The sequence below is a fragment of the Ammospiza nelsoni genome, chromosome 9 (assembly GCF_027579445.1).
Source record: "Ammospiza nelsoni isolate bAmmNel1 chromosome 9, bAmmNel1.pri, whole genome shotgun sequence".
Taxonomy (NCBI): domain Eukaryota; kingdom Metazoa; phylum Chordata; class Aves; order Passeriformes; family Passerellidae; genus Ammospiza; species Ammospiza nelsoni.
Window position 1 is genome coordinate 13,121,707 of NC_080641.1, and position 26,910 is coordinate 13,148,616.

The window sequence follows — 26,910 nt, forward strand, 5'->3', positions numbered from 1 at the left end:
ACCACCATCTCCCAGAGCCCAGCAGGCATAAATAATCACTGTTTCTGCAGTGGCATTAGTGGGGAGGTTAATTTTGTCAGACTTGGCAACAGAACAGGGCTGGAAGGCTTTTTACCCCCTCTGTGTCAATACACTTCTGTGAGCAACAGGCAGCCAGCTGAGCTTCAGTGTCTGGAATCCAATGTGTTCCCATTGCAGAACTGTCCTCTTCCACATGGAGGTGGAGGAATGAAGCCTGACTGTCTGGGAATAGTGAACACTGTCTTGGATGAAGGCAGCAATTCATGCTTCTGAGATTGCTCCAGGCTCTGCAGAGAGCAGCAGCATCACATCAGTCTTGGAAAAGGTATTCCATGTTCCTGCATGATCTGGATCACCCAAACAACTCACCATGGAGGGTCACACAGCATGCAGGAGGCTGGCTGCAAAGGAACCTGGTGCTGCCTGGCGTGGTTAGAAAACCACTGCAGCAAAGACTGTTTGCACAGCTTGTTAGACAACAAAGTGAAATCCCCACTGAGCCCAAGATGTGGTTTGGAATCTGTTTGGCAGGAAATAGTCTTTGACACCGAAAAGGTTCCTCCGAATGCCTTGAGTCTCCAACAATCACAATTAGAACAGAAGCCTTTGAAATTCAAATGCAAACACAAAATTGAAGGTATAGCTTGCAAGTCTTCAGAAACAAACTCTTTATTAAAAATAATACAACTTGCAGGGAATTCCCTAAGGGCATGATATATTACAGAGCTGTACTTGTACTAAGGAACCAAAAAAGGCATACAAACTGGGAAGAGGAAAAAAGGAATTTGGGACGGAAACACACCTTTGCTGAAGTGGAAAGACTCCGCTGAACTATCACTACCACCCTCCCCGGTAGCCTCCTCGGTAGCCCCTGCCTGCTCCTCGGTACCCTCCTCCTCCTCCTCGGCAGCCTCCCCCAGCTCCGTAGGCTCCCCCAGGAGCGCCTGGGTATCCTCTTCCCACCGGGTGCCAGCCGGAGTAGCCGCCGTAGCCTCTGCCCCTGGGGCCGGAGCCATGGCCGTACCCTCCCCAGCCCCGAGGGCCGGCGCCGTTGTCATAGCGAGCCATCTTGGGCGGGCGGGGGCCGTCCCCGAACCTGGCCAACAACAACACCACACACGTGAGGCAATCTCACAAACTGCATCTCTACAAGATGGCAAACAGCACCATCCTCAGCTAAGCCACCTCGATTTTCTGTCAACACAATGCGATGGTTCAACTACAGTTGCACTTTTGCACCTTTTCCACTTCAGAAAAGCTTCCTTTGCTTCAGAAACAAGGGGCAACAGAGGGGTTCAAGCCCAGTCAAATATGTGTTTTCTTTTTAGGAAAAGATAGGCCCAAAATAAATATGGATTATCTTTTCTTTAAAAGATAATTTGTGTTTTGTGTTTTGGAAGAGGGGATGACAGCTTTTATTCCTGAGAATTGTGTGTCCTTGTGCAAACAGGCAGTGATGTCTCTGCATCAGGCTTGGAGTGCAAGCATTTCACACATGCTCAGAGCACAGGCACTGAAACCAAAGCCTGAAGTCCCAATTCTCATTGGGGCTGAAACCACAGCCTGCAGTCCCCATCCTCACTGGCACTGAAACCACAGCCAGCAGTCCCCATCCTCACCATCACTGAAACCACAGCCAGCAGTCCCCATCCCCACTGGTGCTGAAGCCACGCCTGCAGTCCCCATGCTCACCGGCACTCAAACCCCAGCCTGCAGTCCCCATGCTCACTGACACTGAAACCACAGCCTGCAGTCTCCATGCTCACCGGCACTCAAACCACAGCCTGCAGTCCTCATGCTCACCGGCACTCACACCCAGCCCGCAGTGCCCATGCCCAGCTCGGAGCCGGGGCTCTCACCTGGGGCTGGCGGCCGTGAGTGCCACGCCCGCGGCCGCCGGCCGGGACAGCTGCCGGATGACGTTCAGCATGCGCTCGTGGGCGGGGTCCAGCTGCCGGACGATGCCCGGCTCCTTGGTCACCTCCACCACCAGCGCCTCCACGGCGGCGCGCAGAGCCACGATGCAGGCGGCCGCCACGTGCGGCATCCTCAGCTTGATCCTGCGGAACAAACGGGGCGTTAGAGCTGCCACGGCTGCCTGGCAGCACCTGGGAAAGAAGAGGTTCTGCAGAGAGGCTTTTCATTGAGCCACAAACCTGCATTATCATCTCTGAAGTTCTCATTTGTCACTGAAGAGGTGACATATTCAGGAGGCAAATTTGAAAGATCCCTAAAATTTGGCATTGTTAAAACATAGCTGTTCTTCTGGTAAAATTGGCTCTTGAAATTTAACGAAGGGCCATGAAGATGCTCTGAGGACTGAAACTCCTGCTCTGGAGACAAGCTGGGTGTGCTCAGCCTGGAGAACAGAAGCCTCCAGAGAGACCTTAGAGCCCCTTCCACTGCCTAAAGAGAGCTTTCAAAAGGCAGACACTGATAGGACAAGGGGAATTATTTTAAACTGTTGTAGGGCAGGGTTAGATGGGATATTGGGAAGAAATTCTTCCTTGAAAGGGTGGTGAGGGCCCTAGCACAGGTTTCCAGAGAAACCTGTGTCAGTTTCTGGGAGTGTCCAAGGCCAGGTTGAACAGGGTTTGGAACAACCTGGTCTACTGGAAGGTGTCGACCTGAGATGAGCTTTAAAGTTCTTTTCAACCCAAAACATTCTGTGATTCTATCATTCTACACTTGGATAAATTCAGCATGTAACTTCCTGCATCAAAACAGCAAGATACAAAAATATAAAGCAAACTGAAAACATGAGGCTCCAAGATTTTGAAAGGTCCAACCCCCAAACTGCTAGTAAATTAAGCTTAAGGAATTCTTTGTCTCTGTTTTACTGACCAGGGGGTAAAAGCAAAAAAAACCCCAAAACAACCATGCAGATGTTATTTGGTGATGGCCAAAAAATTTACACAGCCAGAGACATTTCTTTCCTCAAGCTGTTTCTGTGCCTTGAAAACAAGGTTTCCTCAGCCTTTGCCTCAGGAGGACATCCAAAACACACAGTGCCTTTCACCTTTCAGATAAAGAGGACAAAACCAGCAGTTTTTATGGAAACTGCCTTGTCCTGTTTTCAGTTTAAGTAGATAATCTGCATGAAACAGGGCTCAAATGAACCTGTCCCTTCCTCACAGAAGGAAAGGTGATGCCTTCCCAACATACCTGTGGTGCACAGTTTGCTCTGGGATCCCTGTTCTACAGACATTTGCTCTGTGTTAGCTGCACTTCCCCTCAGTCAGGGGGTCAGAACTGGATGAGTTTTGTCCTTTCCAACCCAAACCACTCCATGATTCCACAATTCTGTGCACAAGCAGATCCGTACCAGTCATCCACCAGAATGAGCTCCCCATCTGACATGACTTTCTTGGAAGCAAAGAGGAGCAGCTGCAGTGGGCTCACCAAGGTCATGGTTTTGGCAGAGATGGCTCGTGTTCGAATCTGCAAGTTAAAGAGGAAAATGACTGTTGAAATGGAAAACAGAGCTCTGCACCTTCCTCTGGACACTGAAACTGGAGAATTTTGTAAAAAAAAATACCCAAACAACACACAACAAAGCTAGGTATAGCATTAGGAAATTACAAGAGCATGTGGACATGCAAAATTGAATGCCAGAAAGAGGTTTACAGGGATTCAGCACACACTGGTGTAAAATCTCAACAAAAACTATCTTCCATTTTAAAATATTAATTTTCTGTGTCTGCAGTTATGCAGCTTTTGTAAGAGCCACCTCACACTTTGCCAGCCTTAAAATGACCAGGACACATCTTAATTTTCCTCCTACCCTTCAGTTACTGAGGCTGTGATGAAAACCTTCAGTGGGCTCCTACTCATGAAGTTGCCAGATGTCCATGCAGTCACTGCTGTGTCATGTTACACTGACCTTGAGTGTCAACTTAAACATCAAGCCAGAGATAACAGCCCTGCTACACAGCTCCTGCCCCTCAGTTTAAAGGGGAACAGAAGAGGTATCTAATGGGCAGACAGCTACACACAAATCCTTCCTGCATCCCAGCCTCACCCAGGTGCTAAGCTACTCTTAAGCCACCATCTTAGTCACTCTCCATTTGCTGTGTGTACTTTCATTTAATAAAGCAAAACTCTTTCAGCTCCAAAGTCTTTTGTTGGGTTTAGGGGAATCTCACTTGGGAGAGATGGTCAAGGTGGTCTAACCCTCCTGGGGATCCTGATACAAAGGGTGAAGAAGCAGCAAAGCCTCACCACAGCTCTGAACTATGGATTAGGAATCCAGACTCTCAAGACAAAATCCCTGTACCCAAAGGATTTAAAATTCTGGTTACTACCAAAGCCAAAAGCATTGTTTTCCTTTGCTCCTTGAGCAGCAGCAGCTGAGTTCATGATGGCTGTCACTGGAGCACGTGGACATGCACAGAATGTACATCAAATTCACAGGATGGAGGAAAAGGTCATGGAGACCTTTTGGGTGATGCTTGGGAAATGAGAATTGTCCTTGGGAGATGACACAGGCCAGAACAGGAGAACCCCACTGCCATATTCCATGTTCCTGTTTTATCCCCGGATTCATAAGCAGCAGAAGTGATAAGGATAAAAATTCTCTGATGCCTAACTAGCATGGAAGAGCTCCTAAGACAAACTGTTAATGAAGATAATGACTTAGATCTTTCTCTATGACCTGGCTGTTGTAACAAAACTCACAGGAACTTTCTGTGCACCTCTATTTCTACTGAAAGTGCTTGACTGGAAGTTACTAGGAGTCCAAGTGACACCAGGACCATATAACATTTACTTTCTGGAAAGAAAACCAACCAACAAACAACACCTCCATCCCTCCCCACTAAAACTAGCTAAATATTGCCTTCAAAGTTTTTTCTTAAGACTTCTTCACAAAAAAGAGCCTCTTGAACCATTTGGCAGCACATGATCAAGAATAAACCCAAAATCTCTACCTTCTCTCCAAAAACGAAGAAGGGTGATGGATACTTGATGTCCTGGCTGCTGAAAGGGCAGTTGACAGATGATTTGTGGATGAGAGCATTGTGCCCCTCAGTGGTAAGAATCTTCCTCTTCTCCTTGTGGTAGCAGACATTGGGGTAGACCCCAAAAGCCAGCAGGGAGATGACAACATCCAGGTTGTTATCAGGGCCAGTGTTGTTAAATGGTTGAGTCATCAAACATTCTGTTGGCAGAGAACAGAGGAGTGGCTCAAATCCATGGGACATGAAGGAGAGCACAAGACAGCTATTTAGGATCCTGGATCAATGCAGAGCTGTTTAGGATCTTGGATCAATGCCTTTTCTGATTAAATCAACTGCTAGATGTTATCTCCAATGACCTCTGCACTCAGAGCATTTAAGTTCTACATTCAATTTTTTATCTTAATGGAGAATGAAAAGCTGAAAAATACTACTACAAAGAGGTATTTTCCACTCCCAAACTCCTCAAAAACACGAAGAAATGGGTTTGCCCAGAATGTGCTGTACCATAGTATGTTTACTGCATTTGTTTTGGAGACAGATCTTTGGGGGAGGTTAAAATGGATGTTTTTATTAGTTCCTTTGTTACAAATCTCCCCCGGGGTCTCTGGTGGCTTGTTTTCAAGTCATCTTGCCCAGAAAAAAGTTATGGATAAATGCAGCAGTAATCCTAACAGCATGAGGAGAAAAAAATTAAAGGAATTCAAAGAGAAAAAAAATGAAAAGGAGGGGAAATAAACATCTGCTTAATCCACGCAGTCATGCCATTTCACTGAGCTCCTCAGCAACATTAGGCAAATTCAGAACCTGGTCAAATTTAAGAGTTTTTTTTCTCTAGAAAACGGAATAATTTGGCAGACTGCTACACATCCCTCCTGCAGCACAAACAGGAAGTCACAGAACAGAGCACTCTTCAGATCACACAGACTCCCCACTAAGGTCTATGGAAAGAAGGGAGAAAGCACACCACAGCACATTTTGGAGATACAACAAGTGAAAGAGAAAGCAAGCCAGAGAGGTAACACTCCAAGGACACCTGTTTAATAGATTTTTAATCCTGCAGCTCTAACCTCAACCTCCAAAATCTCCATGTTGCACCACAGCCACCACAACTTTAGGAAAGAACACTAAAAGTCCACCTGAACACAGCTGTAAAAGTGGAATAGTGTTATGGCAAATCCACTATACTCCTCCTGTGCTTGGGTGCTCAACACAGATTATCCTGGTTATTTATTCATCCTCTCTGAATGAAAAATGCAACCATTAAACTATTGAACTTAATCAGAATCACCTTCAGGAAAGCCAGAACTAATGAGTATGTCTTTTAGCTGGACTTTTGCTTCCCAAGTCATTCTAAGAGTGGCCATGCTGAGTCTCTTGTGTTCACAAAATCTTTTCTCTGCTTCTTCACCACCCATTCTGAAAAACAGAGAGAATTAGAAGCCTGACAAGGCAAGGAAAAGCTCACCCTGTGTTCTTCAGCTGTACTCTCCCAGCCAATGTACCTTGCATCATCCCAGGCTTGGAAGACAGAGAGCAAAGCTACGTGATCGGAATGCCTGGACCCAGCAAAATTCCTATGGACATAACCCAGGCGCTTGCCTTCGCTGATGAAAGGCTCAGGGAAACAGGTGGCTGCAGAGATGGTACACACAGCATCTCCCACACTGAAAGGAACCACAGAGGGATCAGGATCATTCAGAGTTAGTGCTGCCAGCACCTGCTGCAGGCTGCAGATACCAGGGAAAACTCCTCTGCTAGAGACCTTAGGAATTTGGCCTTTATCTGCTAGAGTTCTTCAATGAAACAAACAAACTTCCCTGGAAGTGGATGTTAAATTAGCTTTATCTGCCCTCCCCTCCATCCATACACCACCATCTTCTGGTGAAAAGTGCCTACAGTAATCACAGGACCCTACAGCCATCACACTGACAAAGAACAGACCTCTCCTACTAAAGCAAAACATGGAGATTGATTTTTCTCCTTATCTCATTATTAAATTCCATATCTCCCCACCTCAAGTTCACTGTTAAACCTAGGTGTTTCAAGTCCCACTCCTAATTCAGAATACTCAGCCTCCACTGGTGTCTTGCCTTTAACTGAATTTCATGACCACTTTATGGCCTACACTGAAAGTTATTTCTTCTCTGCTCCCATGAGGATTCACTCACCTCTCCCCAGCTGCTACATTTATTGCTCATCTAAATATATTGGTTTTACACTCTTGCAAGAGGCTCAGGAACTCAGAGAAACAAGAACATGACTACTGAGACCACTGAACTTACTAAAAAATACAGCCCATTATCATCATCTTGCCCAGACGAGGTTCAATGGGAAGTTTGGCCAGGATTCTTCCAAGAGGTGTCAACTCATCATTGGAATCCAGGGCATCAAGCTCTGAAACAAGATCCCTTGTTATCAAAGAGAGTTAACTAACAATAGAAATCTTTAGATAATACCACAAATTCTCTTCCTGAAGGTTTTACTGCCTTTGCTCTTCCAATTACCTGAAAATTATCACCTGTATTCATCCTCTAAGCTACCAAAGGTTTTTTCACATAAAATAAAAAAAAAGCAGCTTTGTAGCCTCAGCAATTAAATGGGAAAGGAAACACAAAGAATTCCTTGACCATCATAAAATCAGTTTTTCTTGGTCTCTACTGAAGCCAAAAGTGTAAAGAATACTTTGAAGAATAACATGTTTCACCTCCCTAAGAACATACTAGCACTGTACCTGCACTGAAAATCACAGGTCATCTAGGAAAAGGAGGCACCTGCAGACACAGCTATTTGGTGTCAAAACCAAAAATGTTTGCCTTTTCCCCTGGCTCTGCAGTTCTCAGCTGCACAGTATGAAAAATACTAATAATTCTCAGAACAGAAAGTCATTAAACCTGACTACATATCCCTGTCTTTTTTCATTCTGGTCTCCCTCCTGTATACAAGCAACATAGGCTCAGCACACAATTCTACCATAAAATAAACAATGAAATAGATATTTCCGTTGTTAAAAATTGTAGGAAGTGCTTATTTAGTGACATTTACAAGTGTGCTAAGGTTTGAGGTCACTTTCATGCTTTACATCTAAAGCACAAATTTAGAGTTCTTCCCTGCTCTATTTTACTCATAGTCTAGTTAGTTCCTTGAAGAGAGTGGTGAGACAACCTAACCCACACATCAGATTTTTGTTTTTCACCCGGATTAATAAATTGAAGATTTAATTTCTTGACAAAATCTGAGATACTGGGTCAGCAAACTGTAAAAAGTGGTAATTAATTAATAAATTAGCAACTTCTGTTTTTCAGTACTTTTATAGAAGCTTTGTGAATGCCTCAAGCACTGGACTGAGTCTAGCCAAACACAGCAGTGCCACAGCTGGAAAACAGGAAGCTGGAAGCTAACATAACTTACTGGTAAAACAACAAAACAAGCCTCGAGTTTGAAGGCTCAAGTTTCTTAAAGGAATGACACTCCATTGGGAATTCAAGTATTTCTTCAGCTGCACATGCCACCCACACGATGCCTCCAGGTTGCTGTGTCAGCCAGAACATGCTGCTCCAGCAATCCACCCCGAGGTGGTAAAGCCATTTTCCAGAGATCACATACATGGAAGACCACCTGGAGCCAGTTCCACCAGCCCAGGATCACTGCCCAGCCCCGTGGCACATGAGGGCTGTTTGTCAGAGATCACATACATGGATGCCAGTTCCTGGAGCCAGTTCCATTGGCCCAGGATCACTGCCCAGCCCCGTGGCACATGAGGGCTGTTTGGCAGAGATCACACACATGGAAGAACACCTGGAGCCAGTTCCACCAGCCCAGGATCACTGCCCAGCCCCGTGGCACACCAGGTACCTCTGAGCGTGCGCTCTGCCTCGATGACCGCGTCCAGAGGGGGCGGCTCGATGGCCTTGGCCAGGAACTGCCCGATGCCTCCCAGGCGCAGCAGCTTGATGCTCAGAGCGATCTCGTGGAGGGGCGTTCGAAACATCTCGGGTGTCATGTGAGTCTGGAGTCTGGAATGAGAACAAAGACCCATTTCTCTGAACACAGCCTTTGATCACCATGAGGGATCATTCCATCAGCACAAACCATTGCCCTCCAAAGCAAACTCTGTTCCAAGCCCTCCCATCGGCTCTCTTTGTGCTGCTGGAACTTGGGCTATTCTACCACAATGTTCTGTACTTCTCCATTATCCTTTGGGGCAAATTCACACTGGAATGGAGAGGGAATAGTCCTCACATCTTCACTGCACACTGTGGGTTCAAGCATGAGCCGACCAAAGAGAGCCTGCAGGGCTGAAGCACAGTTAGCAGCCCCACATTCGTCCTTTACAATCCTCTCCTGCTCTGATAAAAGAAGCTCTTATACTCCTGGGAGACAACCTGCTTTCAGACTGCTGGACATAAAAGCACTTTTCTAGTGCAGCTAGAAAAGGTTTCAAAACAACTTGAACCAATACCCTGATTCAGCTGGCACAAGATTTAGATGATTTCTCTCAAAAAACTATCTGTACAAGTCCACACACACGCTTCCTTAAGCACAGAGGAACTTGTATATTTTGGGTTTATATTCTCTGAAGGAAGGCAACCTTAAAACCATGATTACTTCAGTAGCCTAAAATCAGCTCACTGTCAAAAATTATTAGTTAAAATCATTGCACTGTACTCAATAACAGATCTAAATAAATCTGAGAAATTCAATGAGAGTTTTCGATCAACTGAGACTTTCAAGAGTTTACAAAAAGTTGAACATCAAAACACAGCTATGCTGTAACAGCCAGAGAAAGGGGCACTGAAACTTCCAGGAGGCAGATAAGAGTGTAACTAACAGCTGTGTTGCCTTCTCCAACCAGCAAACAGATTTCCAAGGCTCTAGTAATGGAAAAACAGTCTGGCAGAGGTCAAAAGTTTCAGCAACAGAAAACGTGCCAGAGCACCATGAAGGGGCTTCCTGGCCACAGAATGGGGATGGAGAGAAAACTAACATCTGCCATCCCTGCTTTTTACCACTTTCATGACAAAATGGCCTGTTACATGGCAATGCCAGGTGCCCCCAGTGTTTGAAGGCAGACTAGAGCCCTGCCCTCATTACAAAGCTCTTTTCCTTGCCTCAATTCCCAAGCAGTATTGCTCTCTTCCTGAGAAGTTTGGTAGGTTGCAGTGACACCCTTAATACTAAAATCATGAAATATGTATCCACCTCATCCTATGGGTAAAAGCATAACATATGTACATTTTTTTTGAGCCAACACCATCCATCTCCTCTCTGTGCTTTCTGCAATGATTTCCCCAGTTTGACCCAAAGCAGCACCCAACAGTTCTGAGAGGATTCCCAGAGGGTATTTTTGGAGACCACAGCCTCACCTCTCGAAGCGAGCTCTGCTGCACAAATGGAAGCAGAAGCCGGCTCGCACGCGCCCAGCTCTGCCCTTCCGCTGCTCCAGATTGGTTTTTGATGCCCAGACCGTGGCATAGTTTGTCATGTTGTTGTGAGCAGTGAACAGCTTCACTTTTTGCCTGTTACAGGAAAAACACCACTAAAGATCAAACATGCTTCATCTTAAGCCCTGCCAAATCAGTTTCTATTTTATGGCTTGCAGCCACATTGATTTTAAGAAGCCAACCACCCTCGGTTTGTGTTAGTCAGGAAACTAAAGCATCACAGTCTTTCTAAAGCAGTGCCCCAGACTATTGCACAGAGTAATGTTCTAACAACTGTACAAAAAGAAAAAATTCTCATGAATTCATGAGCTCTCTGTGTGTAGTTTTCTCAGAGAGCATGCACAGTGAGGCAGGAACTGTAACAGACTACAAAAACCTTCCTTTTTATCATCAGCCAGACACTGAGAGTTTGTAAAACTCCTTTGGCAGATGACGTCTACCAAATTGGTGTGGAGACCCAGTGACACCTCACATGAATAGTGCCAGCATGACCAGCCCACTCCCCTGAGATGCCAGCATGGTGTGTCACTGTGCTGACCAGCTAAAGACAATGCTGATTTGTCCTGAGGGAGTTGCAGTCCTCAAACTCAGCTCAGGGAGCATGGGAACACAAGGCACTTCTGTGCACTCCCAAAACCTCTTCTGCATTCCCAAGGGTAGGGTTTATGAAACAAAAAGCTGCTTCATGAACTCACTTGCAAGAGTCGATGACAAAGACCACGTCATTGATGGTAATGCTAGTCTCGGCAATACTGGTAGATAAAATAACCTATAAAAACCAGGAAATGCAAAGTGACATTATTTGGTTTGAAAAAACTGATAATGCCCAGCAAGATAAACTACAGAATTTATTAAAGAAGTCTGCAATATGTTCCCCAACAGCCCAAGAGAACTGCACAGAGAGAAGGCTCCGTACTTTGGTCACCCCAGGAGGCACAGGATCAAACACCCGACGCTGCTCATCCAGAGGAACCTGGGAATGCAGAGGTAAAATCCTGTACTGGTGACCTCCTACAACAGGAATACAAAAAGGTTGGTAACTACTACTGTATGAATCTCATTTCTTCTTCCCACAACAAAAAAATTTCTGGCCATTCACTCTCACACCAAATTAGCTCCCCAAGGCATTCATCCAACTCCCATCTTCACTCAGTCAGTAGTTTCCCTGGGAAAAGATGGAATATAACAAAGCAGCTGCTTGTACCAAAGCGTGGGTTCATTTCTAGATGCTTCTGCATGGTATAGATTAAGTTCCAGCCAGGCAAGAAAACAAGGACAGCTCCTGGGACATTCAGAGTCCTGATATAAATCAGCAGAGCCTCAATCAGTTCAAAAGAGGTTTCTCTCTCATTCAGCTGAGCCATGGAGTGCTTTGTTTCTGGGCCATATTCATCGCTGCAAATAAGGTTGCAGTTGGCCTACAAAAGAAAAATACCACAAAGGAAATCATATAAATGAATTTACTCAAACTACAGAGACTGGCTGGCCAGGCAAATAAGAAAATGAAATGTGGGTAGATGTCTTTCAAGAATAAAATGGCCATTAAAAGAAGATTTCAATTAAGTGGCCCAAACAAAAGTTTCAAAATTAAAAGTTGAATAAAACTGTTATTTTCTTGACAATGTATGTAAGCACTGACAATATCAACTGCAAGGGAAGAAGGGAAAGAATTTATATTTTCACCCTAAGAAGGTACCACCAAGCTCCTGTTTCTCTATTTCTTTTTCAAGGTTACTAAACTTCACTTTCAAAAGCACTTCAGTTTTAGCTCTAAAGAGAAGTAGTTTGACGAAACATGATAACCTTAGCTTCAATGAAAAAGAAATTCTTCAGTTTACAAGGGCAAGAAAAAAATTTAGTTCCACTGCTGAAGTTAACAGCAATCTCATATATTAAAAATAGGAAAGCTGCTAGAGATGTTTCACTTCAACAGTGCCAAATGAATTACACTCAAGCTGGAGTACTAAAAATGGCCCTTGTTTATTTTCTCATATTAAAACTCAAACATACATCATCATCTTCACCACTTTCTTCATCCTTCTCTTTCTTCTTCTTTTCCTTGGGTGGAGGGACAAACTGAGTCATTTGAATACAATCTTCCAGAAAATAATCTGCAAGGACAGACAGATGATAAGGACTGACTGCTGGAAGCCTGTGCAAGGGAACATAACTCTTTACACCACTTCCCAAGAGTCTCCTGAAATAAACCAGGATATTTCAGAGTATGAATGCAAGACTGATAAAAACTCAAGCAGTTTCTGGAAGTGCAAGCAAGGATTTACCTTGGACAGGAAAGGTTCTGCCATAGACCTCGATGATGGGACAGTTGAAGAAGTATTCACAAAACATACTGGTATCAATGGTGGCAGACATGAGGACAACCCTGATCTCAGGATACACCTGAACAACATCCCTCAGCACCACCAAAAGGAAGTCAGTCTGCAGAGAAAGAGAATAAGGGCATCATTAACTTCACAGCTATAAAAAGCAATATCTTCCCAAGAAACCAGAAGGAATTACACATTTACTGAGCAAGAGAAGTAACAAGTAGAGCAAAACTGTTCTAAAACAAGAAACAGTTGTCAGTGCTCTATTTTGAAACTACTGCCATGCCTGGGGTTTTTAAGATTTCCAGTGTAAAGAAGGGTTTTTCTTTTCTACAAAAATAGTTTGCTTCCTTCCTAACAATACATTACAACCCCAGGTATTTTTAAACTTGGCTTACGTATAAAGTAGCCATAATTAATAAAATAAATAGGTATGTGTGATGTTTGTAGTTCTGTTTAAATATGGCATTTATCTAGTTCTGCCATACAGTTAGGCATGCACTTAGCTCAACAGACAAAATTCCAATCTCACTCACAATTTCCAAACTTGTATTTTACATCATTAGCATACATTTAATAGATGAAGAGATGCATCAGAAAAATGTGTGTTAAATGCGTGCAATTTTATTCAAATGAGTCCCCAAATTCTGTCCAAACACTGTGTCAGAACTTCACGGTTTCTCTCACTCTTGCTATGACAAAGCTGAAAACTATACACAATAATCAAAGGAACAGAAAATGTTTGCCATTTCAAATTATATACATCTCCTAATTCTATCATCAGATTGTATTTTACTTCAAGTAAACCCTGAATTTCAATGTATCACTATCAAGACTGCAGGTTCTGTGAATACCACCAGTAATACAACAATGTCAGTAAAAACAGCACTCCAAAATAACAGTGTCATTCAGCGTGCTCCCCCACTTGGACAAGATGTGTTTGTACTGCAGTGTTCCATTTTCCAGAGAGGACCAGGACACAGGGGATCCTAACAGGAGAACAGTCAGAGGGCAGCAAGGAAGCACAGGTCCTTGCTCTGCTACTTAGATAAGGAATAATTAAGAGTTCTAAAAATCTTATCCAAGAAGGAAAACTTACATCTGACACTCATTAAGACAAAGTTTCCTCCTGCCTGTTGGCTATGACAGACAAACAGATACAGAATATAAACAGAACAGAAGCATACAGAGAGTAGGACTGTCATCACCAGCTAACTCACATTAATGTCTCTCTCATGGATCTCATCAACAATAACATGACTAATGCCGCGGATCCCAGTCTCCACCTTTCTCAGAAGAACACCTAAACCAGAGACAGAAGGTAAGTGTTCATGTAACAGTTCAACCTTTCCCCTCCCAGTCCCTGGTTTAAAACTCAGGAAGTGGGCAGGCTGTGCAGCCCATTTTCCAACCTCATCTCTAATTGCCATGCTTTCCTTTGTACAAGTGACAGCAAGGCCACAAAGCATTACCACAAGAGACACTCTTCCATCTTTCCCACCCAATGCTGTTTCCCCTTTTGTCTTTTAAGGACAATCAATATATGGCAATTTTATCTCCTCATGGGATTATTTCTGTGTGCTATCACACCTGTATTATCAGACTTCTGAACAAAAATCTGAATTTTTCTTTGCACAATGGCCTGTCAGCAAACTTTTACCCAAAAAAACCTTTTCCATCTTCTAAGCAGACTTTTTTTAATAAAAATTTCAGTCTAACCATATTTCTGCTTTTGCTGCTGACTCAGAGTTCAGACCCACGATAAGCTCCAAGCCTAGGAAGCAATACAGACCTACAGTGCAGAACAGGATGCTGGCGTGGGGCCGAGGGAGCACAGACTCGAAGCGCACGCTGTACCCGCAGCTCTGGCCGGGCTCTTCCCCCCTCTCATAGGACACACGCTCCGCTACGGAAACCGCGCTGATCCGCCGTGGCTGCGGGGTGCAAAAGTTTTCCCTAACTTAATGAAGAGGTTTTAGAAGTTTATCACAATACCACTGAAAGGGATAAAGGAAATCCTAAATGCTACAGGTGTCCTGAACTAAGATTGCTTTACAAAGTAATTGTTAAACAATAATATTGTAACAGCACAGGGTTCTTTTCACAAAGGAGGGATATAAGGATTGATGGCAACTATAAGCTGCTATTTCCCAAATCACTTCCCCTTAGTCTGCTGAGAGTTTTCACCTGGGCAAGATTCAAGCCACGTTATCCAAACTGTAAATCCATGCAAGAGTAACATTCCAAACAAAAAGACACATGATGCTGAGGTTTCTCCTACTTATATTGCTGAGGAGATATCTTTAAGAACCATGTCCTGCAATGATAATAGGTTCCTCAATACATCCTTCAATCCCCCTTCAGGGCCGGGTCGGATGGGGCTTGGAGCAACCTCGTCTAGTGGATGGCATTGCTGACCATGGAAGGGTGTTGGAAAGAGATGAACTTAAGGTCAATTCCAATCCCAACCATTCCATGGCTCTGTAAATTTTATCCTAACCAACAGGTGATTTCTTATATTCACCACAGAACAGCAGTGGTCACACACTCCTCACCTGTGTCACCACGATGTTGCACTCAGCAGCTCGGTTGGTTCTGATGTACTCATCCAGGATGTACTGGGGCACTTGAGTGGTTTTGCCACAACCAGTGGCACCACGGATGACAACAACAGAATTGTGACGGATTGCCTCCAGAATTTCACCTTCAAAATTCTTCAGAGGTAAAGCCTCTCTGTCTTCTTGGATCTGGAAAAAAAAGTCCAGGACATTTCCAAAATCTCCAAAAAGCAGTCTGTTCCGCTCCACATCTATACTTTGCCTCACTTTTCTACACTTTTCCCTTACTCAAAGGAAAAACTGCCAAAGAACAGGTCATAGTTTGTACTTTTTCCTGGCACAGCACAACTCACCCCCACATCCACCCCAGTGGAACACCCAGCACTGCTGAAAACGTGCTGTGTATTTGTGCTGAAATCCAGCCTGATACACTGTGTGTTACGTTCCAGCCCTTCTGGAAAATGCAGAGCCCATGGCAAGGATGACAGGTGACAGGACACACACTCACCCTCTGCAATTGCTGATCCTGCTCCAGGCGGTACATGAAATCACTTCTCAGCTCCGCGCTGATTTGCTCTGGAGTGAGCTGCAAGTGCAAGACATCACTTGGAGGCTTTGTGACCCCTCTTCTTATCTACAGCCTAGCTTCAGGATCAGATCAGTCACACCAACAGTGACCCCAAATATCCCTAAAGGATCATGTCCTGTATAACTCCCTGAAATAAGTTTTATTTCATTCATTCCAGTATATTTAACATTCATCTTCAAACAAGTCTCTCAGAAAGACCAACAACACTGAAATTAACAATTGTTTAAACTGAAATACTTAGACTGCTTGAGAAACATCTCTGTTCAGTAAGCCCAGAAGAAGATGATTTAAACAGGAGTTTTTAATATAAGTAATGACCTAATGTAAACACAAATCCACCCTTTAAACAGTAGCTGAAAAGGTAAAAGTTTGAAGAGAATTCATAAGGCAAACCCTGTCTAACAACTGCAAAAGAAATGTGAAGAAATGCAAATTTGGTATGAAAGGGATAGTTGTTTTTAGAGCAAATAAGCTGTTCCAGTCAGGACCTGTACAGGAAAATCCTGCAGAGATTTGAAATCAACTCAATTTGCAATGTCCATATTGATTATGTATTTCATGCAGCAACATCTAAATTTACCTTACTTCTCTATAATTTAAAAAAATCCAACATATAACAATCAATACTAAATCAATGTAACTTATACAAAAAACTCCAGTAGAGAAATAATTAAATTATTATTATGGCCATAAGCAATCTGAATGTTGTAGGAAAATCAAGTTCCTGCCCTAAGAGTCTTTTCTGACCAGTTTATTCCAATCAGACCAAATTACTCTCTGAACTTGGCAAACCAGTCACTCTTTCCCTTCACCTTAATTTTACCATGCCACACTGCTGCTTTTCATTTGTTTTGTGCTGAATGGGACTAGAAATGACAAAAAGGAAGCTGGTTACTTGTGTAGTGGCACTGGCTTGGAGCAGTTTCTCCTCCCAGAACAAGGGTCTGAGCATGGAAGTACGGGAAAGAAAGGTCAGAGAATTATAAATGACATGGCCATGAACTTTCCTTGTAATTTCAATTATGAACTTTGTGTGGGCTGCACGATAGCAGGCAGAAGGTGAAATTGGGACACTCAAGACACTGCTGGTCAAGACCTGATAACACATGAAGTAAACACAAAGAACTCTCTGCCCCCAGGTCAAGAAGGGAATAAATTTACCAATGGACTGTCTTCTCCTTTGAAACAGCTCATACTTTAAATCTTGGTGAGGGAGAAGCATTTAGACGTTCTGGAAGCATGAGAAAATCAAGTAACAGAACCATTTTTTAAGTTGTCTTACATTTGCCAGTGGACCCTCATCAATATTGCAGCCAGTCCAAGGGTTCCAGTTGGAATGAGGTGGTGACCAGGGAACAACTCCCATGTGACTTTGTCTCTGTGATGGTTCGAAATGGGCCAACTTCCCAACGTTGATCAGAACTGGGTTACTGGGATCTTCAGGCTAGAAATCCAAAAGCAGAGTGGGCAAAGACAGATAAATGATTAAATGAGCAGGTGTGATGCTCCATCCTTCGAGTATTGAACCACACACTCACCACAGGCACGATCTCCAGGGACAGCTCCCGTACAGTCTTTTGCAGATTATTTTCTAAGTCAGGAGACAGCGACACCTCATAGGGTTCCAACTAGGAAATATTTAAAAACTACATGTCATTATACAGGCACTGGAAGCCAGAACTGTGGGCTATTACAGGTGAACCATCAAACACCTCCTTGTGAAACAAGGCCAAACAGTATCATCAGTTCAGCATTCACACTCTTGGAATGTTTTGCCAACTTTTCATTGAATAAGGATTTGTAGGCTATTTTAGAATATCTGAGTTTTATTTCAGAGGAACATGTTCCCAAACTTGCAACCAAATACCTAAGCAACACATATTCCTTGGTATGTATGTATATATATATATATATATATATATATATATATATATATATAAATTGCCAGGAAATGATCACATAACAGACAATTAATCCAAACAGCCAGCCTAAACAGAAATATTCAAGCTTGTAGAAAAATTATACTGAAAATAGCATTTGTTACAAATCCTATTTCATTTAAGAGAATGTAAAATTAGTTACTGTTCTAACCACATGAAGTTATATTTCTGATCCAAATCGCTCACCAGAACAGAAACAGTTGCTAAAGAATAAAAATTATTAATAACTTCTAAGATGTTAAATATGGAGAGCAAACTCTTAACTCACCCCTGTTTATGAGAGTGCTTCTGTGTTATGAAATGAAAGCAATAATTCCTGTCCCTCCTGCCAAACTCACCGATTCTCCTTTCTTCTTCTGCCCAGAGTAAGGCTCAATGACACCAAGATGGTAGAGCTGTCTGACCAGGGAAAGGGCACAGGACTGTGCTGCCAGCTTTTTGTTTGATCCGTGCTCACGACTGAAAATCCCTGCAGCACACAAAGGTCACAGCTGGAGCAGCAGGGCAGTCAGGCAGCTTCCACAGAAGACACTACTCTGAACTGGGCTCTCTGACTGTACACTCAGACCAGGTTTCATGGACAGTCTCAAATCTTGATAAATCCAGAATTCCAACATAAACCCCAACCAGGCCCCTCCTCTGCCCAGCTCACACTGGCTGTGTGATGTTACTTTCCTGCTAAATAATCCTTTGAAGTTTTTCTGCATTCAGTGCCTAAGGAAGTATGACTGCCCAATAACACCCAGCAGCATCATGCAAGTGATCCTTTACCTCTGGAAGTGGCTCCAACACATAACTATAATAAACTTTGCACCCACAAATGTTCCTCTATACCAACACCCATCTCTTGCTAAGTTAAAAAATAAATAGGAGCACTTACTTCTGCCCAGCTGCCTCACATAAATATTCATTTCTGCATTAAAGCTCCTGCAAGAGAAAGAAAGAGCACAAAGGTACAACTACCAATAGCTGACTCTGCAAACATACTTAGTCTTTCCAATATTTCTAGGCAAAGATCTCTGTCCTCAGTCAGAAACTCTCAATTCACCAATGACCAAGGTAAAGTATTACTGCTTTTAGTCCCTTTAACCCCAAGGTAGTAGGTAATAGACCTGTCATCAACAGAACCAGTACATTTGATAAGAAGAGCTCTGAATATGCCACTGTTCAGCACTGAAATTTACAGCCACATTATTAGGAAATATGCTCTGAGCTGTCCAAGTTTAAGGCAACAGTTATAAAGCAGGTGGGAAGTAACATTAACATGCATCCCAATGTACCATTAACTGTATGCCACATAAATATTGGTATAACACTAATGCAACCCACCAACAGCCTGTGTTTAGTGACTAGATGCAACATTAAATATGGTTAGTCTGCTTTTCACCACACACTTGATCAGCTCAGAGCATAAACAAAACCAAACCAGGTCATATAGCCAAAACCACGGTACTTATCTGAACAGGAGACAGACTATTTGGATTTGCATGAATTTCCATTTCCTTATTGACATATTCTAGAATCATCAAAACTTGAGTAACAGAGTAATAGTTACTCAAGGGTAACTCTGGTTAGCAAACCCAACAGTTTGCTTAGTAGACATGTAACCAGTTCAGTTAAAGGTTAACTAGCATATTCATCAAAGAATCATAGGATCATGGAATGGTTTGGGTTGGAAGGGATCTTAAAGACCATCTCATTCCAATCCCCTGGGCAGGGATACTTCCCACTGTCCCAGCTTGCTCCAAGCCCCATCCAACCTGGCCTTGGACACTTCAGGGATGGGGCAGCCACAGCTGCTCTGGACAACCCGTGCCAGGGTCTCACCACCCTCACAGGGAAGAATTCAGGCTTTAAAAAAATCCTCAACAGAGGAGAATAGCAATCATGACTCATGTTTTTAAGAATCCCAAACCTAAGCCTGTATTTGCCACATGAAATATTAAAGCTGAATTCTTGTAAGACAGGATTTAAACTGGCCAATGTGACTGAAGGTGCATGACTGGAATTTATTGGACTGAGATCCTCTTTGGAAATTAGGGCTTGGCATTTGCACAGGTGGAGGTTGTGCCTTGCACCTGCATCCTTCATTTTTTGCTGCAAACAAACAATAAAAAAGGTTAAGTGAGTGACTGAAATTTCAGGTTAGCCCTCCTTCCTGTGCTATCAGTGAACTGACCTGCAGGCACAGTGGCTTCAGGGATGGAAGGCCACTGGCTCTCAGGGACACAACAGCCACCTAAGACACCGATGACAGTATGTTTCTCAGCCAGGCCTACAGTCAGCATTCAATCTCATTCTCCTCCACCTGAGGGGAGAACAGCAACACCAGAAATCAGTTTGCAGCAGAATCCCACATGATTCCCTAGTCCAGCCTCAGCAGCCCATGTGTGAGCAGGCACAGGTCTGTGGTGTAGGTCTTCAGCAGGAACAGGAGGAGGCAAAGTAGGAGGCATCCCAACACAGAAAAGCCACATCCCATCCCTTAACATGAGCTCACGCTTTGTGTTTTAGGACAGCCATCTTTATATTTACAACTTATACCCGCCTATCATAGTTAAAGTTTCCAAATTCAAATTTTCCAGCTATTACTAAGTTCTCAGACCATGAGTATGATTAATTGGCCACAAACCTCTGGCATATCTGTTATAATCTATATCTCTGATCATTACCTTAAAAAAACCCAAAACAGAGTGGCAAGATGCACAACTAGTATTTCTTTAAAAACACCCAACAACCTAAACTTTATTATGCTCTCAAAACTCCAAAAACATCTCTCTCCTGTTACACACACCAGAAGGGTTAAATCCAACAGTCCCTCAATGAGCCCTATAACACGTTAGGATTGTTTCATGCCTATTTGATTTATTGCAGCAGGTAGTGAATAGCCCCTTCTGCCATTCCATCCAGGGCAATCCACACACCCTTCCCTGAACAAAAAGTATATAGGAAACTCTGAAATGCACTCCAGGAGAACAATAGCCAGGCTGAGAAACATACTGCCATCAGTATAATTTCATTCTGCTCAAGACTAGATAAATTTAAATACATGGGGTTTAACGCTGCAGAAGGTGTAACAAAAAATGAGCTGCACAAATAATCCCTAAGCTACAATGTCACAGCATATATCAAAGTTGAGATGATCATGATACACAGAGTGTCATCATTCAATTTCAGAAGGCTTTAAGCATTCACCCATACAGGGTAACACCCTGTCACTTCAGAAGGCTGCAAGCCTCTGTCCTTCTTGTTCTCCAGCCCAGCCTTTTATCCCCTCCTGTTGGTGCCCTGCCCCTGTGTGCCCTCTGTTCCCTTTGGTGGCTGCTCAGTGCCCCTGGGCACTCCATGGCTCGTTGCTGTCAGTGCTGCTCACCTGCTGCTCACAGCTGCACCCACTGGGGATGAGGCTGGGCCAGCCCCACTCCCAGTCACCACACACTGTGTGCCTACACTACAAGATAGAAGAAATGTACAGAAGCTATGCCTGCAACAAGCAGAATTTAAATTCCTCGTACTGTACAAATTAACTTTTTATGTCACTCACTTGAGTGAAGGAAATGGCCTTGCCTGAGACACACAAATTGAGATGCAGTGACTTGAAGACAACTTTTAAATGAGAATTTACAACTTTCTGTACCAACAGACAGTTTTAGATGTTCCAAATGATTGAAAGACTCATTAACAAAAGAATACTATAAGTCCTGCAAGTGAGACTCTCTTGAAAAGGCTGTAATAGGAAAATTCTCCTGTCTTTCTAAAAATATAACTCTCACAGAACACGAATTTATATAATGCAAAAAAGCCCAACCCCAAACTTAATGAGGAGAATCCAGCAGCAGCAGCATGCCATTGTTTCCAGTCACAAAACATCATTGTATTTCACCAGAAATAATAGTGTCCTAACATCTGGATGATTTGTAAAGACTCTTCCTAATAGAGATAAAAGAATAAAAAAACATCAATTCTTTAAGCACAATCTGTTATGAACTACTTTCATTTGGGAGAAGCACGTGCAAATTCTCTGGTGGAAAGACTAAAAGTCAAAAAAGAGTATTATCCAGTTGGTCTTAACTGAAACTTAAGACTCTCAGAACTCCTTCGGGATGATTCTGCCAAACTGGTTTTTTTCAAAAGAAGATTCTATTGCCAAAAAAGTTAATTATAATAAATACATATTATATAATAATTATATATATATAAAATAAAAATATAACTGAAATGTCCTTAAGGCACATTGCTACATAAGCAAATTTAATATTTACTTAAAATGCACAAAGGCAACAACACTTACAGAACAATTACCACAAGCAGTTGAGCTCTTTTCACAGAAACTGACACCCCAGCAGATGACTAGAGGACAGAAATCAGTTTAAAAGCTGCATATCCAGAATTTCTCAGGAATTTCTACAATCCCTCAGATCTCTGCACTGAGGCTCCTCACCCCCATATCAATATTTAGGGATGTTGTTGGTCCTGGCACAGAACACTATGGCTCTACAGAGCTTGGCAAGTAAGTGTGAACAACCACTGTCAAAAATAGTTTGAATCTTTCATAAACAGACAGTGACTAAAACTACCAAACCTGTTGTGATCAGGCCCCATTTCAGTGTATTTATATTCTTCCTGGATCTTCTCCTTTTGGAAAAACTGGTTCAGACGTGCCTTGGCATTTTCCAAGGTCCAACCCCCGTGAAGATCTGCATTTAAGTCCACTTCTGACTCTGAGGTCTAATATGGAAAAAAAGAGTATTGTTTACCAGTTTAAAGATTAAGTAATTCACCTGTATGCTATAAAATAATTAAGACATCACAGAAAATGCTAAAAAGTCCTCAGTAATTCTTATTTTCAGAATAAAGTGTCTATACAAAGTCCTGGATGTTCAGACTATCCAGAGTGATTTATTTGTCCCTAGCTTAAACAAATTAACTTCATTAAAAGTCAACAAATAAATCTACAGCTTAAACTAACAGCAAAATATCAAAAGAAAACTGCAACCTAGATTATAAATGCAAATAACAAAGGGGGTGAAAGATACCTGTTTAAGAAGTAAAGGAGAACACCTCTGCATGACTTACATGCTGCCCTTCTTGCTCCTCTTTTCTGGAATAATAATCTTGCAAGTTTGCACCCCGATCCCACTGAGTTCCATGACTGCCACAGTTTCCAGGTGCTGCACCTGGTCCGTTGCCTACCACACAGAAAAAAAAATAAATTAAATAAAATAAGTCCCCCAAACATGTTCTTAGCAATGGAGAGGCATTGCCTGGCTATCTTGACAGGCCATGACCAGTCCCTCAGATCTCATGCAGTCACCCACACCTCTGCCTCAAAACTATGACTTTGGTGGCCTGTTTGCAGAGTGATGCAATTTGGGGGAGTAAACACTGCCAAAATACATTCAAATACACAGAAATTACAGTTTTCAGTCTTACCTATGTCACTTTTTAATAGCAAATGTGGAGGAAGAGGTCCCCCCACAGCTGAACTGGAACCAGTGACATCCCTTGCTGCTTGCTGTCCTCCAGTGAGGATATCACCTGCTGCTGGCTAGGGAAGGGAATGAAGGAAAACCTCAGCACTTCGGTGCAGAACAATCATTTTACAACTTAGCTAGAAACTGTTCAGGAAGTTTAAAGACCTCAGGCAACCTCATGCAACAGTTATCCCCAGTAAATATGCAATAGTTACTACTCAGAAGCAATCCCAATAGTAACACAACTGCAAATATTTTAACACTGAACTGCAAAGAAACTAATTGGCACACTAAAACCAAAACAAGCAGTCCTGTTCCCATTGAGTTCCACCTAGGCTGGTGAGGCTGGGAGGTTGCTTCTACTCAGAAAACTCATGTATCCTCAATGGAGCACTAGAGGAAGATCCTTCCCTCTCAACAGGTAACACATAACTTCACTCTTTGTTTATTTCTCTAAACTTGCTGTAATGACAGAGTTACCCTCCTCTTCCTCAGCCTTTAAATGATAGTCACTGCTGAGTGTTCACAAAACATCACAAAAAGCAGTGATCCCATTCCACACCTGAAGCAATTATGGTTTTAAAATGCCAGATTTTCAATGTCTGGTTTGATATATATGTGATTATTACTTTTGGGTTTGGCTTTAGTTATTTTTAAATCACACAGAATTATATATATTATATATATTATATACATTATATACATTATATATATTATATACATTATATGTATATTAGAACATGGCTCTAAGACTTCACAGTGCCAAGTGTGAGTACTCAGCACTTTGAAAGCCAGGTTGCACCTCACAGCATCACTCTGAATTCTTCCCAGCCTGATCAGCTTTGCATCATTTGATCTGGTAAATACAACGTGCAGCTGTATTTGCCAGATCATCCTACAACATTCAATTGGACCTGATAATCTCAAAGGTCTTTTCCAACCTAAATGATTCCACAATTCCACGATATTCTGTATGTGCCCCAGCCCCCCTCACATTACTCACTGCACATGGGCACCAGACTGAACTCCAGGGATGAAACACAACCAGGAGCATGGCAGCCCAACAACAGAGTAGCCTTTGGTAAGGAGAAAGAGCAGCTTACTGCAAAAGCAGGGATTTCATCCTTCCTCATTTCATTCACCCGCACCAAGTAGTTGATGAAGTCTCGGGCAGCATTGCTCTGAGCATCCTTCTTATTGGTGGAGTTGCCCATGCCAACATAGTTGAAGCCTTCCACTCGGACCTGCAAGGAACAACACACTGCTCATGTGCAGCTGAAAGGGGCTTGGAGGCCAGCAGCACCCACAGGAGCACCAAATCCTGGCTGCTGCTAAGTGCAGGAGAAATAATATTGCTAACTATTGTTACATATCATTATATATTGCTGTATATTTCTCTAAGTTTATAAAAGCAAACCCTCACATTCTGAGAACTTCTCCTCTCAGAGCACAAGGGCTCTGGGTCCACTCAGCCGTAGCTCCATGTTATTCCAACTACATAGATGTGATTTATTTCTGATTTTTTAAACTTTAAAACAGCAATTCTATACCCTGGACAATGGTACCTCCAACCACACAGTAACCATACAGGATTCACAGCCATCCTACCAGGCTGCAAAAATCAGTGAGAGGTGTTTCAGTGAGACTGATCCTTTCACTTGTTAAGCTTCCATGGATAATCATGGGACGTCAACATATCGAAGCCACTACAATACTGATATATTGTATAATGCACAATATGTATAGTGTGACTTTTTACAAAAAGGATGGAGTGACAGAACAAGGGGGAACAGCTTCACACTGACAGAGGGCAGGGTTAGATGGAATATTAGGAAGAAATTGCTCCCTGTGAGGCCCTGGCACAGGTTGCCCAGAGAAGCTCTGGCTGCCCTATCCCTGGAATTGCTTAAGGCCAGGTTGGATGGGGCTTGGAGCAACCTGAGATAGTGGAAGGTGTCTGTCCATGGCAGGGGGTGGGACTGGATGAGCTTTAAGGTCCCTTCCAACCCAAACCATTCCATGATACTGTGAATATATCTATTCACACAACCATTCCATCTGAGTATTGCTTAACCAGTAATAATACCTTGAAAATTCCTTTAATGCCACTGTGCTTCTTTGTTTTCTTATGGACACAGAAGACAAATAGAGGAGGGAAGGGTAAAATGACAAATTTAAGGTGTTTAGTGCAAATCCATGGCATCACTCATGAACTGATCTGTTCTACACATGGCCTCACAGCTCCCACATCCCCAAAACATACAGGCAGGAGTAAACTACCATTAGAGCAGTGCAGAGTAGCAACCATTCCTGCAAAAATTCTTTTAATACATTTCACCTCAACTTCAAGAGCAGACCAAAGCTCTTGACAAAGGTGACATACAGTACCCCTCACCAAGTGCAAGAAGGGTCACACACAGTGCAGAGACACACACCACCCTTAAATAAACCAATCTGTTTTCCCGCTAAGAACATCATTTGGGATTTTTCCCTCCTTTCACTCATTTCACACCTCAGTGCACACTCATCCAGGACACTCTGGCTCAAAGTGCCCCAGCCCTCTCCAAGCACTCGGCTTCCAGTGATTCTCACGCAGGCTGGGCAGGGCCCAGACCTCAGACAGGACCCCAGACCCCCGGTGCTGACCCCAGGTTCCTTCTGGCAGAGCCCAGACTCCAGACAGGACCACAGACTCCGGTGCTGACCCCAGGTTCTTTCTGGCACGGCCCAGACCCCAGACAGGACCCCAGACCCCCGGTGCTGACCCCAGGATTCTTCTGGCAGAGCCCAGAGCCCGGCAGCACCCCCAGCATGGCCCACGGTTCCCTCCGACCAAGCCGCCAGCCCTGCTCCCAGACCCCGGCACTGACCCCAGGTTCCCTGGGGCAGAGCCCCGGGTCCGGCCCTGCACGGTCCTCGGCATCTTCCCGAGACCCCCGGCAAAGCCCAGATCCCGTCAGGAACCTCAGATCCCCGGCAGGGCCCACATTCCCTTTGTCAGGGTCCTCAGACCCCCGGGAGAGCTCCTGGCCCCTCTCGGAGCTAAATCCTTGCTCGCAGCACGGCCCAAGCTCCCTCCGGTAGAGCCCAGGCTCCCGTGGCGGCCTCCAGTCCCCAGCACAACCCCCGGCAGGGCCCCAGATCCCCGACAAAGCCCCGGCAATTCGGCCGGAGCCCGCCCAGCACCCGGAGGGCGCCAGTCCCGCTCTGTGTCCCCGGCCCAGCCCTAGACACCCCCTCACAGCCGCCAGCCCCCAGCACGGCCAGCCCGCTGCCCCGGCGGGGCAGGCCCGCACCTCGCAGAGGAAGGTCTGCCGGCCGCGGCCGCCGGCGGCGCGGATCTCGTAGGCCGGCATCACCCTCCTCCGGCCGCACCAGGCGTACAGGAAGTTCTTCACGTCCCCCATGGCCGGGCCGGGGCATCGGGGCACGGCCGCCCGCTCCAGCCGGCGCCGGGCCCGCGGCAGCTCCGCACGGCAGCGCCTGCGCGGGGCCGGACGGCGGCCGGGAGGGGCCGGGCCGTTCCCCCAGCCCGCCCTGCAGCGCCCCTCCGCCGGCTCCGTCTGAACCATCTCCTTCTTGGCTTGCCGCTGAATAGAGTG

The 26,910-nt window shown here is 44.1% G+C and overlaps 1 protein-coding gene across 1 annotated transcript; it reads right to left on the minus strand.

The window, feature by feature from the left end:
* Positions 1-674: 674 nt before the first annotated feature.
* On the minus strand, positions 675-26,771 carry DHX9 (DExH-box helicase 9). The gene is made up of 27 exons (XM_059478564.1): positions 26,605-26,771; positions 24,412-24,552; positions 23,268-23,382; positions 22,911-23,023; positions 22,417-22,562; positions 18,715-18,761; positions 18,173-18,303; positions 17,433-17,522; positions 17,177-17,338; positions 15,814-15,891; positions 15,303-15,494; positions 14,540-14,681; positions 13,968-14,050; positions 12,703-12,859; positions 12,431-12,531; positions 11,625-11,838; positions 11,337-11,431; positions 11,116-11,189; positions 10,343-10,495; positions 8,832-8,992; positions 7,262-7,373; positions 6,482-6,643; positions 6,268-6,395; positions 4,950-5,179; positions 3,347-3,462; positions 1,881-2,081; positions 675-1,117 (listed from the first exon to the last, which is right to left on the minus strand). Exons 1-27 carry the CDS (start codon positions 26,713-26,715, stop codon positions 859-861), a joined length of 3,714 nt encoding a protein of 1,237 aa, XP_059334547.1. The 5' UTR covers positions 26,716-26,771; the 3' UTR covers positions 675-858.
* Positions 26,772-26,910: the final 139 nt, after the last annotated feature.

What these genes read in the sequence shown, in the direction of transcription:
- DHX9 (XM_059478564.1), bottom strand. Translation starts at nt 26,715, where the DNA reads ATGGGGGACGTGAAGAACTTCCTGTACGCCTGGTGCGGCCGGAGGAGG. An exon ending in CCCTGGAGATCGTGCCTGTG is followed by an intron (nt 17,339 to 17,432) that starts GTGAGTGTGTGG and finishes TTGGATTTCTAG; the next exon opens with CCTGAAGATCCCAGTAACCC. An exon ending in AGGATCAGCAATTGCAGAGG is followed by an intron (nt 15,495 to 15,813) that starts GTGAGTGTGTGT and finishes TTTTTTTTCCAG; the next exon opens with ATCCAAGAAGACAGAGAGGC.